This window comes from Corapipo altera, unplaced genomic scaffold (assembly GCF_003945725.1).
Source record: "Corapipo altera isolate COAL_440 unplaced genomic scaffold, ASM394572v1 2b, whole genome shotgun sequence".
In the NCBI taxonomy this organism is placed as follows: Eukaryota; Metazoa; Chordata; class Aves; order Passeriformes; family Pipridae; genus Corapipo; species Corapipo altera.
Genome location: NW_020884874.1, coordinates 30,908,178 through 30,930,222, shown reverse-complemented (window position 1 = coordinate 30,930,222; position 22,045 = coordinate 30,908,178). Strand labels below are relative to the sequence as shown.

General features: G+C 41.8%; 1 protein-coding gene across 2 annotated transcripts in view; it reads right to left on the bottom strand.

The window, feature by feature from the left end:
* Window positions 1-4,891: 4,891 nt before the first annotated feature.
* The window catches only part of FNDC1 (fibronectin type III domain containing 1), a 41,487-nt gene continuing 24,333 nt past the window's right edge, over window positions 4,892-22,045 (bottom strand). For both annotated transcript variants that reach the window (XM_027634148.1, XM_027634149.1), the window contains exons 14-19: window positions 21,410-21,518; window positions 13,332-13,411; window positions 10,886-10,915; window positions 8,527-8,688; window positions 7,936-8,058; window positions 4,892-6,510 (exon numbers count right to left, since the gene is read on the bottom strand). In XM_027634148.1, coding sequence (XP_027489949.1) covers window positions 6,395-6,510; window positions 7,936-8,058; window positions 8,527-8,688; window positions 10,886-10,915; window positions 13,332-13,411; window positions 21,410-21,518 — 620 coding nt within the window. In that variant the 3' untranslated portion in view covers window positions 4,892-6,394. The remainder of the gene's footprint in view (window positions 6,511-7,935; window positions 8,059-8,526; window positions 8,689-10,885; window positions 10,916-13,331; window positions 13,412-21,409; window positions 21,519-22,045) is intronic.

The following is a 22,045-nucleotide window of genomic DNA, read 5'->3' as shown; positions in this document are numbered from 1 at the left end:
TAGTCTGTAATGCTTTTACTCCTGTTGCAAGATAAACTGGTTCTTGTTGCCCACAATACTCTAGGGGAAATCACAATTTTAGGAGAAGTATCTCCCGTGAAAGCCCAGCAGGAGTACATTGTGTATTTGCATCTGTTTCTAATTATAACCTTCCAAAGCTTTAGACAGAACAGCTTGCAAGTTTTGCCTTGTGAGGGACGGATTTCTTAGAGATTCTCTCTAAGACCTGAAAATGGATTTTGCTGCTCCTGAACCAAAACTGTGCTCTCATTAAAAAAATTTTCACACAGTGTGTGTGAAATGATGAGTGCACATAGAATAGAATCACAGTATCACAGAATATACTGAGTTGGAAGGGACCCATCAGGATTGAGTCCAAGTCCTGGTCCTATGCAGGACACCCCCAGAATCACACCATGTGTGTTGTCCAAGAGTGTTGTCCAAATGCTTCTTGAACTCAGGGTTGGTGCTGTGATCACTTCCCTGGGGAGCCTGTTCCAGTTCTCAATCACCCTCCAGGTGAAAAACTTCTTCCATATATCTAACATAAACCTCCACTCCTGCCACTCATCCCCTGCAGCAGAGACCTGCTACAAGACCTGGCCAAACAGTATCTCCTGCCATCTAGAGGCTTTCTGCATAACCACGAGGGAGAGTATCACCCACACTCACATGTGACCTGATCCTCAGGCTCAGCTGAGAGCTTCCATAAGTCTCATCTGGAAAGCACGTGCAGCAACTACTCACAATGAGAAACCAAGGTCAGAAATTCTTCATGGGAGTCTAGGAGACTATATGTCTTCCCTTCTCTTGCTTTCAGAGCCTCCCTCACTTCCTCTCAAATGATCACGTTTTATTTGGGAGCCATCTTGAAACCTCCATTTAGAAAAGAAAAAGGCTTTTTTTTTTTTTTTTAATAATTGAAGATGTTTCTTTCCAAAAAGGTGATCCTCTCCCTTTATTCAGTAATCCACACCTGGAGTCCACTGTGTTCAGTTCTGCATTCTCCAGTACAAGAGACATGGACATAATGGAGAGAGTCTAATGAAGTGCCATGAAGGCGATGAAGGAACAGGAGCACTTCTGGCATAATGAAAGGCTGAGAGACCTGAGACTTTTCAGACTGGAGGAGAGAACACTCAGTGGAATCATACCCCTGATGCAAGGAGTAATGAAGATGGAGCCAGGCTCTTCTCAGTGGTGTCCAGTGACAGACAGAAGTCAGTGGGCACAAACTCAAATACAGGAAAACCCATTTAAACCAAAGAAAAATATTCTTTTATTGTGGGATGGTTGTTAAACACTGACCGAGGTTGCCGAGAGAAACTGTGGAGTTTCCACCATGAGAGATCTTTAAAATGCAAGAGGACAAGGTCTTGCTGTAGCTGACCCTGCTTTCAGCAGAAGCAATCGGAACTAGATGATCCTCAGTGGTCCCTTCCCGCCTCAGTCATTCTGTGAGTCTATGACAATTTTTGTCCAATAAATAAATCCACTGTGGAAAATGCTTGAGATTGCACTTAGTTTTTGTAAAATTTTGGTTCTGTTTTTGTCTGGCTGCATAACGCAGTACTTGGTATCATTCATAGACTTGTACACTTCTTCAGGTTAGAGGGAACCTTTGGAAGTCAGGACCAAGACACTTCTCAAAGCAAGGCCAACATCAAAGCTAGATCAGGTTACTCATGGCCCTCTCCAGGCCAGTTATGAGCACCCTCAGGGATGGAGTTTTCCCTGCCTCTCTAGGCAGTCCCTGTACTTGATCAGCTCGATGCTATAAACATTTTCTTAATACTTCCTTGAAATTATTCGTGTTGCAGTCTGTGTCCATTGCCCTTCAACCTTTCACTGTGTGTATCTCTCAGAAAAGTGTGGGTTCATCTTTACGATCCCATTAGGCCACTGAAGATATCAACTAGATCCATCACTGTCAGCCAAGCCTTCCTTCCCCAAGGCTGAACAAACCCAGTGCTTGCCCTTTCCTTGTATGTCCTGTGCACCAGTACCCTAACCATTGTGGTCACCCTCTTGTTGATCCACTTGTTTGCCTTGTACAGGAGGGCAGATGGTACTCCATGTATAGGCTCACCTGTGCTAAAGAGAGAAGTGCCTCACTGAGCCCACTGACTGTGTCATTGCTAATGCACCTTGGCCTGTTGGTGAGCTTCAATGCCACAAGTATGTGCTTCCTTGGCATGTGCCATGTGGACGTTCCCCAGCTCTTTTTCTGCTGATCAGGTCATGTTTGGAGTTGGGTGACACTGGCACTGAGGAGTTATGGCAACTGCTGGCACCTGACGACCTGGTCCCTGTGAATTTTCTTGACACTGTGATTATTGCACTCAGCTACAATCCTGGTGGTGTTCTCCTTCAGGTGCTACTTCTCACTAGGGTCATATTTTTCACTGACTGTTGTGGTGCAGTTCGCAGAGTCCTGCGGGAGTGCTTCCTGCTTTATGGGACACACAAACATGACGAGAAAAGGAGCAGCAGTACAAGACATGGCTTTGTTTTCAAATGTTACCAGCTGAGGGCCCTCAGGCAGGCTGGCAGGGCTCCATGGGTGGGACTTTTTCAACATGCATGGATGCCAGTTTTGCCTTAGGAAGCAGAGCTGGGCTGCTGCAGCATTGACCTTATTCCCTTCTGCATTTACCTTATTCTCTTCTGCCAGAGGAAGACAGCTCTTCACATGAATAACATCTATCTGCCTGGTGAGAAAATAGGACATGGGTTTTGTGGAGAGCAAACTGTAGGGAGGAACCACAAGCATCATTTCACATTGTTCAGAGGGTTGGGTTACCTCCCATGAAGGCCTTCTATTATCTTTCCAAGTGACACCCAGTGCCTCCTTCATCACCAAAGAGCTCTTCTGTTCACATGCTGGGTCCACATGCTGGGCTTTGGCTGCCCCCAAGAACCCTTGGCATCTGTCACATGTTGGCAATTGTTCCTGATGCCTTTGGGGTAGAAATCCCAATTCTCACAAAAAATATGGTACAGTGATCAGAGATTAGCATCTGGAGTTGACCAGGGCCAGACAATGCTTTGAGCAGCTTCTTTGCTTGTCTCTTCCTCCCCACCCCTTCCTCCGCTGTGTTTTTCTCCCTTTTTTTTAAACCCTGTACAATTCCTCACCAGGCAGGGCCCTGGCATCCCTCCACCCCTGAGAGACTTGGATCAGAGGCAATGCAGGCCAAGCTGTATGAATTTTCTCTCTGTGGGGATCCTCCCTCTCCTCCATCCTGTTCCCTCAAGAATCATTTTGACAAGAAGGCAGGGGTAGTGCAACACCCCTCAGAGCCTCTGAAGGGACATGGCATTCTCTAAGCTGGCGCCAAGAGCTTGAAGACCAGATGTAGATGTGGCTTTGCCAGTAAGAGGGGCATGGGAGGAGAGCTGACAGAGGAAAAGACCCATCCCTCTCCCATTAGCACCATCTGGAGCTGTACAACATTCCCTGATACACAGGGCAGTCACAAAGCTGTACAGCTATTTCAGTTGAGATGAGATTTATCTCCAAGCGGGTGTGCTGCTTCTCCTATGGTGGCAGAGCAGGACCAGTGTGTCATGGGGACAGCAGGGAAGTAGGGAAGGAAAGGGGAGGGCAGCTCACAGCTCAGGACACTGACAGGGCCTTAGAGAGAGGATCTGGATGGGACATGGCCTTCCTGACCCACGTGGTCTTTAGACACCTCTGTAATCCCACCACCTCTTAGGTGAACATTGACCAAGACGAGTACCATCTCTTCAAGAAACTAGCTAGTATCACAATAATATGTTTACCCTGCACATGGGGCAAAGGATGCAAATGTGTCAATCAGATCACCTCAAATCGCACAGATAATTTACCTAGACCTCAAAGTGAAGGGAACAGACTGCATACCACTGCACTTCATGTGTTTCCCTGCTGTGCCCCACTGCTGACTCTGCCCCGGCTGAGTCTCTTAGAAGATTTACACTGGAAGGGAAGAGGGCCCTTCCACCCCTGCCCCAGCACCCTCCAGTTCCTCCCCCGCTGAGGCTGCAGAAAAAACAACGATCTCAGCTCTTCACCCATAATGACATACCTGAATGGGACTGTCCCACCCCAAGAGTATTTCCAGAAGGAATGAAGGAACCATGTCTCTGCAGACAAAATCTACTTGCGGTCTCTGAAGGTGAAATGCAGCTCTTCTGCAAAGCTGCTCTCCGGACAGTCACCCCAGCCTGTATTGCTGCAAGGACCAACATGTGAGACTTTTCACTTTCCTTTGCTGAACTGCATCAGTTTCCTGACTTCTCATTTCTCAAGCGCATAAAAGTCCCTCTGATGAGCAGCTTTGCCCTCTAGCACATAAACCACTTCCCAGCCTCAGTTTAGTATCAGCAGCAAGCCTGCTGATGGTGCACTCCACCTATTCACTCCATCCTATTGTCCAGGTCATTAGACTGTACTGGATCCAGCACTGGCCCTGGGAATGGCACTTGCAACCAGCGGTCATTTGGACTTTGCATTTTGAGCCTCAAAACGCAGCTAATTTCATATCCACTATTTCTAAAGTCTAACTATCCAAGCCATATTCCACCAATTTCGCTACAGACACACAGTGGGAGACCATGCCAAGCACCTTACACAAGCCAAAGTCTATGACATTCACTGTTCTCCCCTCTGCACAGAGGAACTTGTCTCAACAAAGAATATGATCAGGCAGGTCAGGCATGATTTTCCATTGGTAACTCCATGATAACTGCTAACCATCTTCAAAACGGAACAACACATTCACATGCTTCCAGTCCCTTAGAAAAAGTTGACACTTACTCCTCTCCCAAGGAGGACTTTTCAAAAGCTAACAATTCGTCACTTTGTCACATTATGTGACACAGATGACCAGAAAGGATGAAACAGAAGTGGAACCATGTATCATAGGTTTATTAGGGAAAAAAGTTATACTTCAAGACCATATATTTTGCACTGTACTGAAGAAAAAGTATGTGAGAATAATTAAAATGTTAAAACCCAAATCACCATAAAAAAGAAAATGCTCTTTTAATCACTTTAGTACCTTTTTTGTCCCCATACAATTTAAAATAACTACAGGAAGAAACTCAAAAGCTGTTAGAACTACACTACATCTAAGCTGGAACAAGAGTGAGAGAGGAACCAGAGAATGGATCAGTTCCCCAGGTATACCTTTTATTCATGTCAGCTTTTGCTTTATGATTTGGTTGGAAGAGATTTCAGTAGTATTGCAAAGGAAGTGTATCCCAATTGTCCTTAGGATGGACGATAGTCAAATGAGCTTCCTGCTAGTTGACTCCTGTGTTGGTGACTTGGGCTTCTTTTTGGAGGGCAAATAAGTTAAAAGCAGTTTCTAATTTGCAACTTACTCATCCTATGCCTCTGCACAGTAACGTGAAAGATACTGACAAGGAATAAATAACATACAAAATAAGATGAGAATGGATTGAAGAAAAGTTGCACAACAACTTTTAAATAGCAAAGGATAGAAAGTTTAACTGATGCTGATAAACTGCTGTGTATGTGTTTTTGCTGGACTAACAGTGCCACTCTAACATAGATAGAGGGGTAGATTCCCATTGAATGTCCAGTCCAAAGGCTGCCAAGGAAGTGAGACACACGTCTTTGATCAGTAATTCAAATGTTACATCAACAGTACTCACAAGAAGAATATAGCTCTTTCCTTGGTTAATATATTGTGCATAGCAATATCTCAAAGAATTAACAGCACCTTTTACATAAAAATTCCAAACATATTTATCTAGTGAACAAGAAAATCTCAGCATCTCTAAACAGTACTTTTGCAGATGTACAGTACTGTATTTATATAGATATAGATACACATATATCTCACAGTGAATTTACACTGTGAATGACCTGGTGATTAGTCCAGCAGTGGGTGAACCCACAGGGTAAGTCTTCAGGAGAATAAATTGCCTTTGGTGGGTGGCCAGTTACATTGCATGATTGCATAGGGGAGCCCCGTTGGGAGGAAAGGACAGTTTAGTATCCCATTAAGCAAGCACAGCAAGCTTAGGTCATTCCCGTAAGATATAAGAAACTTTCAAATTTTCATGGCTAATACAGTTCTGGTTTTCACAGGCTGCACATATTGCAAACTTCTCTCTATGCCTTAAAGACACAGAAGGAAGGTAGGACACCAAACTTATATCCTATCCCTGCTTTCAAGCAGAAATCAAGCAGCACCACAGATACAGGCTGGTAAAGGATGTTCATGTTTGGCTTCACGAGGGTTTCTTGAGCAGCTGGTTTTCACTGGTTTGCCTCATTTACCTTTCTTTTTTTTTTTTTCTTTTCCAAATCAGTTGCTCACAGTCCTCTGGTAGAAATAATTTGAAAAGCATGGTCTGCCTAAGACAGGAAAACAGACTGCTACCATTTTCCTGGGATGGGCACACCACACTCATACCAGCCCACATAGTAGTAGGGTGTTGTGTATCCAATGCGTCCAAATGATACAGGTTCCTGGCGGTACTGGCGGTAGTACCCTGTCAGGAGAAAAACACCAATTTGTATTCCACAACAAAGACACAGTAATTTAACAAGAGTAACAGATGCAGTGAGAGTCAATCTCACAACTCAAATGAAAACTTAAAAATGGTCTGGTAGGCAATTATGTCAAAAGGGTATTGGCTAGCCCTGGTATTTGGTCTAGATCTTTCCTGAATGATCTAACTCTGGTTCTTCATATTTGTTGCAGCTTTGACTGGTTTTACTGTTCAAAATCTCTTTAACTATTGTGTAATGCTATGGTCTGCCAAAGAGCTTCTGCCTTTAACCCCAAAAGGTGGGCATATTTCAGTTGTGTTTATGAAGTTTCTAAGTCAGTTTAAATATATAAAGGACTCTGGGGCAAAAAAATACCATCAAATCATATTATCTCACAGGGCTTCAGGAAGTGTCAGCTTTTCAAAAAACAAAAAGGTATCATTTCATGCAGTAAATATTGAGTTAAGCTCTCCCTTCCCCTTTTTCTTCATCTGCAGAAAGAATGTGACTGCTTAAAGCATTAGAAGAGGTGCAGCATTCTTGTTCACATAGCTCGTGCACTGGAACATCTGAAATATTCGTGGCTTGCGCCAATAATATAACTTTTGCGTGCTCTCTATCTCTGTCTCCTAGACCTAGTTATACACATCTGGATTAATCATCCTTCTTCTGAACTGAGAAATACACTACTTCCCAGTGATATATTAGTATCAGTGACTTTTTCAGTTTCTTCCTGGTAACGCCACCATCAAAAGAATATCAACAAATAATTTAACATAGAAACCATTAACATTAACTGAATAACTTAAACCAACAGACTTACTGAAAAGATTGGCTGACTTTCATGACTGGTTTCATTTTGTGAAGCAAGTTGTTGCCTTCCTGGCTACATGAGCTGAGCAGTTTACTCAGAGGAACTCCTTCAAGGTGAGAATTTTCACTCAGAGAGAATTATCTACCAGGCCAGAATAAAACTACTGACCTTAAGTCACTAGACATACTCATTCGTGTATTGCATTGAGTGAACTGGTTAGAAACCATTCACAAAAGCCATATTTTCAAATATGTTGCTGGTTCTTCTTGGCACATGGAAGAGTTTTTGTACCTCAATTCAATGAGGCAGGTCTTGTCATTAAGAGAAACATTTCACAGACCTATACAATTGTTTCTTTCTGTCTTTGCATTTTGTTCCTGTAAAGCATTTGCCTTATACGCCCCTCTCTTTCTGTCTGTCTCTCTTTCTCCACCCTCAAGCTGTCTGGGACTTTTATAACCTGTTTTCACCTACTGCATCAGCTGGACTATTCAAGAGAGCTGCCAGCAGCTGTGAACAGCGCTCCACTCTGTGCTCTGTTCCTTACCCCTTAATCCTACAGATGGGATGACAGGCACCTGGCCAGCATCCCACTCCCCCATTGCTGTACCTTGGATGGTGGGCAGGGCTTCAATGTACGACTGAGGTCCTGTTCTTCCATCCAGGTGTGAATCCACAAATTGGCAGTGGTCCTCGCCCCTTCCCCAGCTATCCCCAATGCTGTAGAAGGTGTCTGAAGGGTGATACAGACAGATTACTTAACTCAGCAATACTTTTGTTTGGGATGCTCTTTGCCACCAGGAAAATAGAAGTGGAAGAAAGCAGGAGGAATGTTACAGTGAAAAACACAGTATTACCAATAAGCAAACAGCGGCTAGAAAGAGGGAGAATGCTACCTTCAGAGTATTGAAGAAGAAATTATGGAAAATAAATGGATTACAGCTCCATAAGGAGTAGACCCTATTTTGCAAGTCCATGGGCCCTGCACCATAGGTGATGGGTGGAGAGAATTTCAACTATACTAGTCATTTGAATATATCATGTGAAAGTAAATACACCCATATAAGCATTAGCATTAATTCTTCTCAAGAGAAGGACTCCCACAGAGCCGTCACGCAATTCTTTCACATATAAAATGAAGAAAGTGAGAAGACAGAGATGGCAAGTAATCATATATCAAGAAATTAATCTTGGTGCCTACCTTTCAGATCATCACTGAGGTAAATTTTATACCTTAAGGAGTTGCAAAGAACCACTCCTACAAACTTGCGGTACCAAGTTCGTTTCACATACTGCTTGCCAGTGCAGTCTGAGTAGGTGGGGTCATATTTAAAAGTGAATGGGATCCAGATAGGCTCACCACCTTGGGGAAAATAATAAATTCCACATTAGAGACAGACTTCAGCATTTCAATCTGAGTTTTGCTGAGGTTAACATTTAATAATATGTTTTACAAGACACACTGCAGCAGATTAATGCATAACTTTTCTATATCCAGAAATACTACTTCAAGAACAAATACTGTTAAAAAAAGAGAAGAGAGGGACTTGATTAAATTCCTTGTAGGCAGTAGACAACTGTTAAACTGATTAAAAAACATGATCTCATGTACTGAACCACAGCTTTAAGTAAACAGTCTCATTTGTTTTAATAAGAATTCTTCTTTACCTAGTATTACAATTTCTTTCCTCAACATGGCCTGATCTCAGGTCTGACAGTGACTTGCATTTTAAGACTAAGTACAAAACTTAACCCTAGTACTGAAGAACAGATGTTAAGAATTCTGTGGTAATGGCCTGAGATGTGATTCTTGCTATCTGGTTAAAAAGATCATATCACAAATGTACTTTTCTGTTTTGTTTCTCAGATTACATCAAAACAGATGAGTTTTCAACAACAAACAAGTGAGATCTTTCCTGGGGAACTCTGTTCAGAGCACTGCTGCAAAGGAGAATGCTTAATTGTATTGCAAAAGACTAAATATTCCTACTGCCTTACCTAAATGTTTGTTTTACACTAGACAAGACAATATAATTTATTTTGAAATTGCTATTGTAGTAATGTATACAGAATGATACAAAAAGTTTCCAATGTGATAACTGGTATTTTTGTCTCTAGCTACAGCACAAAGCCCTGGTTTTACTGTGCTATTTTGAGGTGGTTTACAAATGAGATTGAAAGTTTTTTTCTGTTAGTCATTCTTCCTCCCTCTCACTAGGCACATAGTCCAAATCCTGCAAACACTATCATGTGATCAGCAATCCTTAAAACTCCACTGGTGTGAATAGAAATGTTAACTGTACTGATTTTACTCAGCCACACAGTGAAGGGATTACAGGATTTTAGCCACAGATTTATCTTTAGAATAAAACAGTAAACTATTTCTTGAATGCAATTTTGTTGCTGTGAATAATCTGCTTTTGTCCACCACTTTTGCCCACCTCCAAAAATCCAAAAGGATAAACTTAGCATGACCTGTAAGAGCTGTATTGGATGTTCAGAATCTCTTAATTTCCACAAGTTCCCAGAGCTCTGCCATCTCTTTTTGGTCTGTCTTTACTACTGCGGCCACATGAAGTATTTTCTCTTTGTCCAGTTGGAGAAGAAACTACAAGTGCAAAAGCCATCACCTTCCAAAGCTTCCATTCTTTGAACAGACCAACAAAGTAATGGATAGCAAAAAAGCTGAAGGTGTCTGGAAAGGTCACCACTCTCAGAGGCCTCTCACACTGACTGCCAGAGACATAGCATGCTCTGCAATACCTGTGCATCATCAGAGACTTCTGAGAGGACACAGAAAAAAACCCAAGTAAAATAAAACAGAGAAGGAAGGGAAATGCTGGACACTATTTTCATAAACACTGTAGCAAAAAAGCTCCAGAACCAAGCATTTTAATTGCTTAGGAAAGCTGACAGAGTATAGTGTATAATAACTATGAGGGGGTTTTTTTCTGCATCTCTTCTGAGAGCACGTACTGCCTCGGGTTACCCTACCAATGTTCACGTCAGCAAGGTTAGTCCCAACACCAGGAAATCAGATCTTCTGATTAGGGGCTGAACTAGCTTACTGCAAATTTGGAAACAGCTCAACAATCTGGAAAGCTCATCAGCTTTGTGGTATATCATTTGAGTCAGTAGCAAATCTGTGAGTTTTTCAGCATTTATAAGGGCATGATGATTTTTATAGATGAGCATAAGAACTAGAGAGACAAAAACCTGATGCTGCTATTCAAGCTTTGCTTAGGCAACTGAAGGACACAGAGATACAGAAGCAATAGAGTTTAATGCTTAATACTAAGCAATTTAAGCCTTTGTACCAGGCAGAAAGATGGACTAAAATCAAATGCTTATTCGAACATAGCTTTACAAGCTTTCTTTTCAGAAAATAGAATAAGGGGTCCTAAGACAAAAAATGTTTTGTGAATTAGTCCCATGAATTACTACTACCTGCTTAAAACTGTAACTAAAACTGCATGTTTAAATGTTTGTAACTTCTATATTCTAACTGCTTTGCACAGATTTTATGCACTTCATGAAAGAAACAACAGAGTAAGACTTACCAGGTGGTCTGACAATGAGAAGAGGATTGTCTAGAAGAATAAAACAAATAAAAAATTTAGTATTTTTTTTCCAAATCTGGTTTTGTAATATGAAACATACAGTCACTCAACAGGATGACAGTACAGCATACATAACTACATTATGAATGTGGGACTTAATATTGTCTTTTCAATTTGCAGACCTAACGTGTGTTTGTTATTCTGCTGTTTCCTCAGTTAATGAAATTTGCCACAGGATTGTATATTTATTTTGATACTGTAAAAACTCTATTGAGATTAGTATCAAAGTCCAAAGCCAGCTTTGAAACATTTCCTCTTCTCAGAAGGTCCTCAGAGCAGGAAGACATTTTTTCACTGTACACTTTTGAACGAATAGCGGGCCTGTCCTCCAACAGGAAATATAACCTAACTCTTGCATGCAAACCTCGGTCTCAGACATCCATCATGCTCAGCACAGTTCTTCAGTGCTATTAATAAATATGTGAAATTTATAATTTTAATCCTTTTTGTCATAGTGGCAGAAATTTTTGAGGAGCTCCTTGGGCAGTGCAATGTGCAGTGTCCACTCCCTCAGGAGTTTCTTGCTTGAAATACTCTTTAAATAAAGAAAGATAGAGTAAGGATAACAAAATAACATGATCTAGTGCATTAGCTTCTCTATATTCATTACACTGCAGTTTCTATTGTCTCTTACTGTACACAAAGTACCCAAAGAAAAAGCATGGTGGTTGTCTACTAATGGGGAAGAAAAACTCTAGGAAGTTTTAAAAGTTTGATAAAAGAGAACGATGGGTTTCTGATCTCTTCAATGTGTTACTAGGGGTGAGATTGAACATTTTCAATAAGCTGCTTGATCCTATGATGGCATTCTTTATTGAATATTCCCAGCAGCTCAAACCTTATGGTTGCATTAGAAGAGGACTCTGAATTAGCAATTACTTTCTCTTATGACCTATTCCATCACTCTAACTATACCACCTGGCTTTGCGTTTAGCAACTGTTTTTGTACTTATGCCACCTTATGGAGAGTCACCTTTGGCTACACGACAAACAAAAGATCAGTGCTGCAAACAAAACTTTAAATTTGGTGTACTTAACATGTTAAAGCTCACTGATTTTGGATGGGAAAACTAGGCATTCAGACCCATAGACTGGTAGCCAGCTAATCAGGAAAACAATCTGCAAGATACGGCACAAAATCAAAGAATCATAGAATCATTTAGGTTTGAAAAGACCTTTAAGGATCACTGAGTCCAACCGTTAACTCAGCAGTGCCAAGTACTCCACTAAACCATGTCCCTAAGTGCCATATCTCCATGTCTTTTAAATACCTCCAGGGATGGGTATTCCACCACTTCCCTGGGCAGCCTGTTCTAGGTTCCAGCCTGTTGACAGCCCTTCTCTGGACATGCTTCAGCACCTCAAAGTCTTCCTTGCAGTGAGGGGCCCAGAACTGGACACAGCACTTGAGGTGCAGCCTCACCAGTGCCGAATAGGGGGGCACAGTCACCTCCCTGGTCCTGCTGGCCACACTATTGCTGATACAAGCCAGCATGCCATTGACCTTCTTGGCCACCCAGGCAATATTAAATATTATGCTTGGATTTATACTTGAGCTTCTTACTCCTTTAATGAAAATCTGAACATGTTACCCAGGACCGTTTTCTTATCTTGCATTTTTGTCTCCCTTCTGTGATGACTTACTTGCACAGTTCTTAGTGGAGCTTCTGAAGTGAGCACTACAGAGTGAAGTCAAATGAGCAAAGGCAGAGACCACAGAAACCCCATGTTGTTAAAAGGGCAAAATTTGCAAGAAACAACAGACCTTTCACTGAAGTGAAGACTGAAAAAATTGTCCTTAATTATTTAGTGAAGTCATTGGCCTCTGGCTTGATGGTAGTAGAAGAAGAAGAAGTGGGCAAAAATAGCTCATTTAACATACTATTTTTAGAAGAGGGTGTTGCTCTTGAATGTACTATTAGCCCTGTGAAAGAGCAGCATGCCTTGTCAAAAAAAAAGAGCAGAGAATTTTGTCTGTCTGATGGAACTGTTGCCTTCTATATTTCTTCCAGAGACAACTGCTTCCAACTGTTTAGCTGTCCACAATTAGGAAACTACTTTACTAAATGCTGGTCAATCTATCAAAGATATTAAGCTTCCCATTGCTTCTGCATTGTTGAACGTTAGTATTCTTGTACATTTGAAATTCAGCCCCCTGTTCCCCCAGAGTTCACTTTATTGTAACTTACATTTTAATAGTGGTATTAGGAGTGCATATTATTTTCCTGTTTTAACTGATAACAAATAATTAAAGTAAAAAAAAAAAAAATTCAAAGTAGCAAGATCAGGATAATCACCATTATTAGCATGCTGTTTTCAGTCATTGCCTTGCTACATCTCTTATTAAAAATTCAATTTTGAGATGAAAATAAAAAGCAAACCATACCAGATTCTGTGATAAATGAGACAGAAGAGCTAACAGGTCCATAACCAAAGGGATTCTTTGCCTGAACTTTAAAATAATACCTGAAACAAAAAGAGAGGGGAAATAAGATGAAAAGAGATCCCAGTGCAATGGCTAAATTGTAAGTAATTTAAAACAGGGTAAGAATCAAAACAGCAGAACAGCGCTGAGTGTCCTTTTCGTTAAATGGAGTTGGATACTGAGCCAGGGTATGAGCTGGCTGTTACAGACAAATGTCTCCTTTTTGCAATTGCTCCCATGCATATTTTTGGATCATTTATTTATGTATCATCCCCCTTCCAAAAACCGCATACAACTATATCCACTTTCTATGAAACAACTGGTAGCAAAAGACTAAAAGAAAAAGTTGCAAGGAAATCAAATTCTGATCTCAGGAATAGTTTTAAACCAGACCAACTCCTAGGAAAGCAGTGATGTAAACTGCAAACTGAAACTGGATCAGATTTGGATATGCGATCAGAAACTAAGCTTTTGACCTTCGTGTAAAAACTCCAGCAGCATTAAGATCACAATACTTGAGTAATACAAGGCAGCATCACATGTTGCCTTATTGATTCCCCCAAAGTTTTTAAATCACGTGCTTAAGTCAAAGCACATGACTCACCACTAGAACTCCATTCTTTGCTCGACAGAAGCAAAATTATCCTCATCCTTAGAGAAGAATATGTGTAAGCACATTTTAGTTCATTTCCAAATACAATGATTTTTAGTTGATGCTTGCCCTGTCATTTTTTTCCCAGATTAATGTTTTCTTCTTTTTCTTTTATATTTGTACCAGTCCAGCAGAAACCAGTTAGAATGAAAGATTACTGTAAAAATTTCCAGCACAGCATTTTTTAAATTCCTGAGTTTACGTTTTCCTTTCTTTCCCCCTTGTTCAAGTTCATTCTTGTAAAGAAATTAATAAAACATAAAAAATTACCGTGCCTCTGTAATATCCACATCTCATTTGGATCTTAATTTAAACTCTCACCCAAAAGCAGACATCTTCAAAAGATCTATACATGACCCACATAATAGGTCAAGTGATTACTTACATGGATGGTTGCCACCAATGGCTGGATTACCTTACATGAAAATATCCCATCTGAGTGGCTGGCCTGATGCACCTCAGTTTGGGAAAGGGAGCCTGCTTCATTAAAAATATCAGGCTGCCCTTGGTGGTGAAGCTCTCCCCATCCTGCACAAAAAACTGCCAGTGCTGGTTCTCTTGCATGGGCCACACTGGGCTGAGACATGATGCTTATACTTTACAGTCTCCCATGCATTAGGAAGATCTAATACAATTCTGTTGCAAGAACTTTGCTGGTTTTAGTCTGCCACTCAATTTTTACGATGTGCACTTTCCTGTATCATCAGTTCTATCTTAGCCACAGAACAGAGCCTGGAGGTCACTCCTGAAAGGGCCCTCTCTGGCCTAAGCACCAGCTAAGCACATAGGAAATTATTCATAACAATAAACTGGAGGTGACATGGTTGAACCAGCCCTTTGGCAAAGGTGACTGCCTTTTTTTCACAGAATCACAGAATCAACCAGGTTGAAAAAGACCTCTGAGATCATCGAGTCCAACCTATGACCTAACACCACCCTGTCAACTAGACTGTGCCACTGAGTGCCACAGCCAGTCCCTTCTTGAATACCTCCATGGACGGTGACTCCACCACCTCTCCCTGGGCAGCCCATTCCAGTGTCTGATCACTCTGTAAAAAATTTCTTCCTAATATCCAACCTGAACCTCCCCTGGCACAGCTTTAAGCCCATGTCCTCTTGTCCTACTGCTGGTTGCCTGGGAAAAGAGACTGACCCCCATCTCACTCCAGCCTCCTTTCAGGTAGTTGTAGAGAGTGAGGAGGTCTCCCCTGAGCCTCCTCTTCTCCAGGCTAAACAGCCCCAGCTCCCTCAGCCTCTCTTCATAGGGCCTGTGTTCCACTCCCTTCGCCAGCCTCACTGTCCTCTGGACACTCTCCAGCACCTCAATGTCCTTCCTAAACTGAGGGGCCCAGAACTGGATGCAGTACTCAAGGTGTGGCCTAACTAGGGCTGAGTACAGGGCCAGAATCACTGCCCTGGTCCTGCTGGCCACACTATTCCTGATACATTAAAAGAAATGTTTTTTATCAAGTAAGGTGAACTGCTTTGCCTCAAAATCAAATTGATCTTTATGAAAAGGCTAAAAAGATGTGCAACACCCTTCTGTCTTCATCAGAAGGGTGGTAGTCACGTGAACACTGGGTTTTGCCATGAAGCAAAACCTGGTTATCTCCAGGATATGGGCCAGGACATCTTCTTGTTTACTCCTTAAAAATTACAGGTAGGTTGTCTAGATGAAATCAATGCGGAAGCTGCAGGAATTGAAATATTCTTGACTTCATCCATGACACCAGATTTACCTTGCACCTGTGTCAGACCTGGAGCACATGCATGGTCAGACTCTCTGTGGGACACGTTTCCATGTCTGCATGGGGGACGTGTCCCCTGTCTCTACTGTGTCCTGCAGCTGATACCAGAACTACTCCATTTCTGCTTTGTTCAGACAGTTCTGCCTTTAATGAATGACTATATGATGTTCACAAACAACTCACAGCTTTCTTTAAAAGAGACACATGATGAGGTAAAACAGCAGAATAAATAGCAGAATTTAGCAGTTAAATAGCAAAATTTAGTAAGGCTGTGCTTTTTGCTCATGCCTAGCACAATCCTCTTGCTGGCAGAAAAATTTCCCCCTGGTTTTAACTACTGACCTTGCTTTTTGTACAAAAGAGTGTTTAGCATGGCTGGGGAAAGAGGACAGGCAAAAAACCTCCCATGTGCTCCTCCACTTCTAGCCACCTGAGCAGAGCATGGCAGCCTGAGCTCTGCTTTAATCCAAAATTGCCAATGTTCTCATGGGGCACCTGTGCCCATCCATACCTCCTTCACTCACTAGCACTTTTTCCACCCGGACTGGGACAGGAGTGAGCAGCACAAGCATGACCACAGGAATAGGACACAGCGCAGTGATTCCTCATGCTGGCTCCCGAAACAGCCACAACACAGCACCAAGCTTAACTGACTTAACTCAGTACCTGCTCTAAATACTTCAGAAGAGCAGAAGAAAAATGTTTTCCAGCTTACACCTCTTCCATGATGCTTCAAAACATAGTGGAAACATCTATATGTATGTCTGATGTCCCACTGCTTCCAAAGTAGTATAATTAGATACCATCTTTGCAACACGGTGGCACCTTCTGAGCAACCCTTTCAATGCACTTAATTTATGTGTATTAATGGCAGCTTCAAACCATTCCCATCGGATGTATGAGTGTGATGATCCACCTCTGAAACTGGAGAGAGAGCAGCCCAAGAACCTTGTGCTCCTATTTAAGTAGAGAAAAACATGCAGTTTTGTATCCAATGTTTAATGCAGGAACTGATTACCTATGGAGTCAGGACAACTGTGCATTCAGCTGTCCTGTTACATACAGAGAAGCCCATCTGGGACACAGGATTGTTCAAGCTCCTGCCTGACCGTCTAAAAAAAAAATCGATGATGAAGTTATGAGCACATTTTTCTTCACAAATTGGAAAATTGGTTTCTAAGCCTTTATATACACAAGAAGCCTCTAGTCGTGCCAGAAAGAGAGCCAGGTCTCATGACTTACTGACCTGTGATTTAGACATAGACATTGCTATGATTGCTGTATTAAGAACATCAATAAAATAATGCAGTCAGGATATAATTCTTTCTCAGACATGACAAATAATAAAGAAATTGCCAAAGCCTTTCTAGGTCCAGGAATCTGACATTTGCATTAGTCAGAATCCTTCAGCTGATGACTTTGCCAGGAAATCTCAAATCCGTATAACTCCACTGGTTTTCATCACAAAAATACATGAACAAAATTTATAATATATCATTTGATTAAGCTTTGTTTACACTTTGCTTAGGCAGAACTGCAATTAATTGCTACCAATAGGCACAGAAGAATCACAACTGCCACAGATGGAGTGGCATTTGTTGTTCATTTTCAAAACAGAACCAGAAAAAAGCTTTTCCTCCTAAGAGTAAAGTTCCTTTGAGATTTTATTTACCAGTTCTACTGATATGTCAAGAAAGGACACAGTAAACTGTAACAGGGCAATGAATTTGTAATATTTTTATTCATTTAGACTATATGATTAGTTGTTCACCAAACCTGTCACTTGGAGCAAAATCATTTTACTACTTAATTCAAGATGTCTCCCTTCTCTGGGAATTAAACAGTTGGCACTCGCAGAACAAAGTGAGATAATCACTTAGCATGATAATTAGAGAAGCAGCTTTAAAAAAAAAAAATTAGTTAGCTGTAAATTCCTTTTTCCAGACTCTCCAAAGGCATCCCTGCATGGATCCCCAGCCCTGCACTCAGCGGCAGGCTGAGATGCCAGTCAGGGATGCCAGTCAGCCATGGTATGCACAGTGGCACTGTCCACACATGCTGCAGGTGGTAGGGCAGGAGCCATAGCACCATGACCATGTGCCAGCCACAAGGATGGTGGAATGGCTGCTGCTGGACCTCCGGCAGTGCTAGGTGATAGCCAGGGTGGATGCACAGAGGGTATGCAGGCAGAGCACGTGGCTTCTACCTGCATGAGGGAAACTGGCATGCCCAACCCAGTGACTGGGAGGGACAGACATGTGCTGCTACCCAGGAAGGGTAGGGGACAAGCCAATGTGACAGCACCCCATAGACCCACTGTCCAGCAGGAGCAGTGGATGAGGGGAAAAAAGAGGTTGGGAGGGAATCAGGAAGGACAGCTTTCTCCCCATGGCAGAGGCTAAAATCCTCCTACAACTGCACCATCCCTTTCAGATGAAAGACACTTAAAGTAGCTGCCTGCAGGTTCACAGGATAGTGCAAAGTGTCTCCCTACATAAAAAACGGCCCAGCATTACATCTCTCATGAATAGTTACAACAAATATTATAATAAGACAGTAGAGTCAAGGTGGAACAGGACTTTCCAACACAGCAGGTGTGAGGCATGTATGTGCCACACAGGTCTACTACTTGCACAGGACAAAGGTTTCATTGACATCTTAGCTCTTCTGTGCTGCCCTGGTGGCACACAGCAGCCAGCTGTGGCTGATGAAGCTTGTTGGCTGATGAAGCTTGTGGCTTTGCTTTAACAGAGATACAGAAAGGAAACAGAAATTTCTGGTGTGTCTGGACAGAAGATCCAGGCTCTGTTTGCAGTTGTGAGCCCTGAGTAAATGCTTGAGAACTTCCTATGTACAACACCAGAATTGGTAGCAGGCACTATGGGATCAAAGTGTTCCCAGATGAAACATAACCCAAGTGAACAGGGAAAAAGATTTCATGAGACATGGAGATATGGTGGTAAACAACAGTGTTTTAAATCATGACACTCCCATCAGGCAGTGACACAGGTTTCCTGAGAAAAGGCAGGAAAAAGTCTAAACATGCTCAAGAAGGAGACTGAAATGTTCATGGCAAGGATTATAATGTTTGTGACTGTGGATTTAGTGGTTGAGCAGATGCTGTCCAGCCCTTTGCACCATCTTCTGTGACAGTTGAGAATTAAGGTTAGGGAAGAGACATTGTCAAAACTGCTGTTTTAAAGATTTATTAAGGTTTAAAGTAATTTTAGTGTTTACAATCACACATCACAAGGAAGCAGCTCCTGTGCCCACTGAAGCTGACCAGAGTTTCACTAATGGAAAAACTTCCACTTCTCAAATGGGGTCAGACCAGTCCTCAGAAGAAAACTTATGACACGGATTAAACAGAGATTTCCGTTTTGTTTGTAAAACCTAAACACCAGGCAGATGTTTTCCAGGATATGGTGACAGCTTCAAATCTTCTCTGGGGCTGACTTCAGCCAAGATGCCAACTTGTTTCTCATACGCTGCACATGCTGCAAAATTGCACCACCCATAGGCCCTCATGGGACACCCAGCAGCCAATAGCATCTTACAGTAAATCTGTCTGAATCTGAGATTTCTCACAAAATACACTAACAATGCAAACACAAAATTTTTAGACTAACCTCATCTTTCACGCCTTATTTTCTTAATTAGTCATGGGGTCTTTTTGCAGAGGTTAGGGAGTTATTTTTAAGACAGAAAATATTCAATCAATTCAGTCTGTGTATTTGGAGAATGTAAATGAGATTGGCTGATACACAAAATTTGTCTGTTATAAAGATCCCTCCTTCTCCACCACAGACCCCACATGAAGCCTTTATTGCCTTTCAAGAGCATATAACAGGGACCAATGGATTATACCATTTTCAGGAAGGTGCTGGGGAAACAATATGCCTAAATAAATAGCACTTGCTTGAACCTCCCTACACTGAAACAGAACCTTAATATTCAACAGGACAGTCACTACGTTCATGGAGATGCATGAACCTATAACCTTGCTGTTCCTATAAAACTCCATTCAAATACAGAAAAATTGTGAACTTCTGAAGCCTGGAGTTAATGTACATCTCATCAAATGAGTCACAGGTTGGCAGCTCAACTCCCACCAATTCCCCTGCACTGAGCGTTGCCAGGACAGAAGCTGCAGAACTCCTGTAAGCTTTTGCTGCAACTACTCCTTCTGGTGACCTGGAGCCCTTTAAGTGTTGGATATGAGAAGCAGAGAGTTTTCTCTGGCCTTCAACACTGTCCTTGGGCATCAGGAGAGGGAGACTTGACTGAGAGTCTGAAGAGGTGAGGAACTGCAGCTGGAAAGGGGGAAATGGCACAGAAGCAAGAGACGGAGGGTCCCCCAGGAGAAGCTGGGGTGTCAAAGCAATGCCTCCCTGGCCTGCATGGGGGACAAGGTGAGAGTGGAGAAGTGTATACTGATGAAGGGGAAAAGGGCTGGGGATATAGAGGAGTCTGGGATGTGGAGGGAGGAACTAGCAGCAAGAGGAGAGTCGTTTAGGGAAAGGGTGTCTTCAAGTCACAAGGACATGGATGTAAAAAGGCAGGAGGGTCTGCAACTGCTTCCACCACTATCTAGGAACAGTGTTTAGGAGATCTCAAACCTCTTCCATCTTGTTATAACAGATGAAAACCATAGATAAACTGTGTCTGATACCACCTTCCATACATCTGGAGCTACAATGTTTTGTAATGAGAGCACTAGCAGATGTAGAGCATATAACTGAAGCTCTCTACTGTGAAATAATTTTGCCTTAACACACCATGAACGACCCTAAAAGGCTTTCATTAAGCTCTAGATTATTAATCTTCAGAATAAGTGGTCTTTTTTTATCTCTTGGATATGTAAGAACAGGCCTCATGAAGCATGATAGACAAAACAGGTAAGGATAAGAGGGCATAGTTTTTCCTGAATTTCAGACTGAGAATTTGAAAGAAAAGTCTGAAAGACTCCAAGGATCTCTCAAAAGAAGTAATTTTAATGCAATCCCTTTGTGGCCATTTACTTCCCACCGAATTCCCACGAATTATTCCAATATCAGGCAAAGCATGCGTTCTTGTTCTGCCATTTCATTGAGATTTTTTGCAAGATACAGACCTAAATCTCCTGCCAAACTGATTTCCGATGAATCACCACAGCCTCACTATACACCACCAAGCCTTCTCTTCCAGCACAACCCATGTGAACAAAAAGTGAAAACAGACCAGTAGGCAGCACTTCCTCACCAGCCCTCAGGTATCAAATCTTGACCAGACCAGTATGTGGGAATGGCCACATCACATCAAGAATATATTTTAGTATACTCTTCCTCCCCCAACATTTGATTCAGTTATGCAAAAGACTATAAAATGCGTTTTAAAATAAGATTTTTCCTGTTACTGATAGGTGGTTTTATACACACAAATGCATATCCATGTACACAGTCATCTGCTCCAGGGTTAATATGGTAAAGATATCACGTAAGTAGTTGTGCAGTTTACAGAGCAATTTGCTGTCAAACAGGTTGAATAAAATCTAAATCACATGTAAATATTTACACTAAGACCAAGAAAAACAACTGACAATTCTCAAAATTTGTTTTACTTCCTTAATAGAGTTGAAAAGGAGTGGGTCAAATCCTTACCGTGTGTTGGGCTTCAGGTTCTCAATCGGCAAATGAGTAGACCCTGCAGTCCTGGTTGACCACTTATTTTTTAAAAAGTCATCATAGGATGCACTGTATACCAGATAGCCTGTAAACAGGAAAGACAAATAGTTGTGAGGATTCTAAATAAATTTTAAGTAAATGATATCTCTAGGTGTTATGGTGAATTCTATGGGTTAAAAGGAGTAGAAACATCTTTGAATATGGAAGCGATTCAATGTCTAACTCTTCTGGAAAACTCCAGGCTGTAAGAATTTCCTGTCATTACCTAATGATGTTACATCAGAGTATGGCACCTAGGTGTGAATTCTGATTTAAAACACAGTGAAGGCAAAAAGATGACAGAGGCAATCCATTCACTGCTTTAAGTGATACATGGACTGTGCAGAGACTAATATAGTTAGAAATACCAGAGGATTTTTTGGGAAAAAACCTGAAGTTATACAAACTGTGCTCATTAAGCTACTGTCTCAACAGTCTTGAATAATGAAATATTGTGGGAAAGATACCACACAGCCTGTTCAAGTGCCATCTTCTCCCTTCCCAGTCATTATCGCTGCTTCAGTTCTGCCAGTTCTCATCCCTCTGCTATGGTGTCAGCTGCAGAGCTGGGTG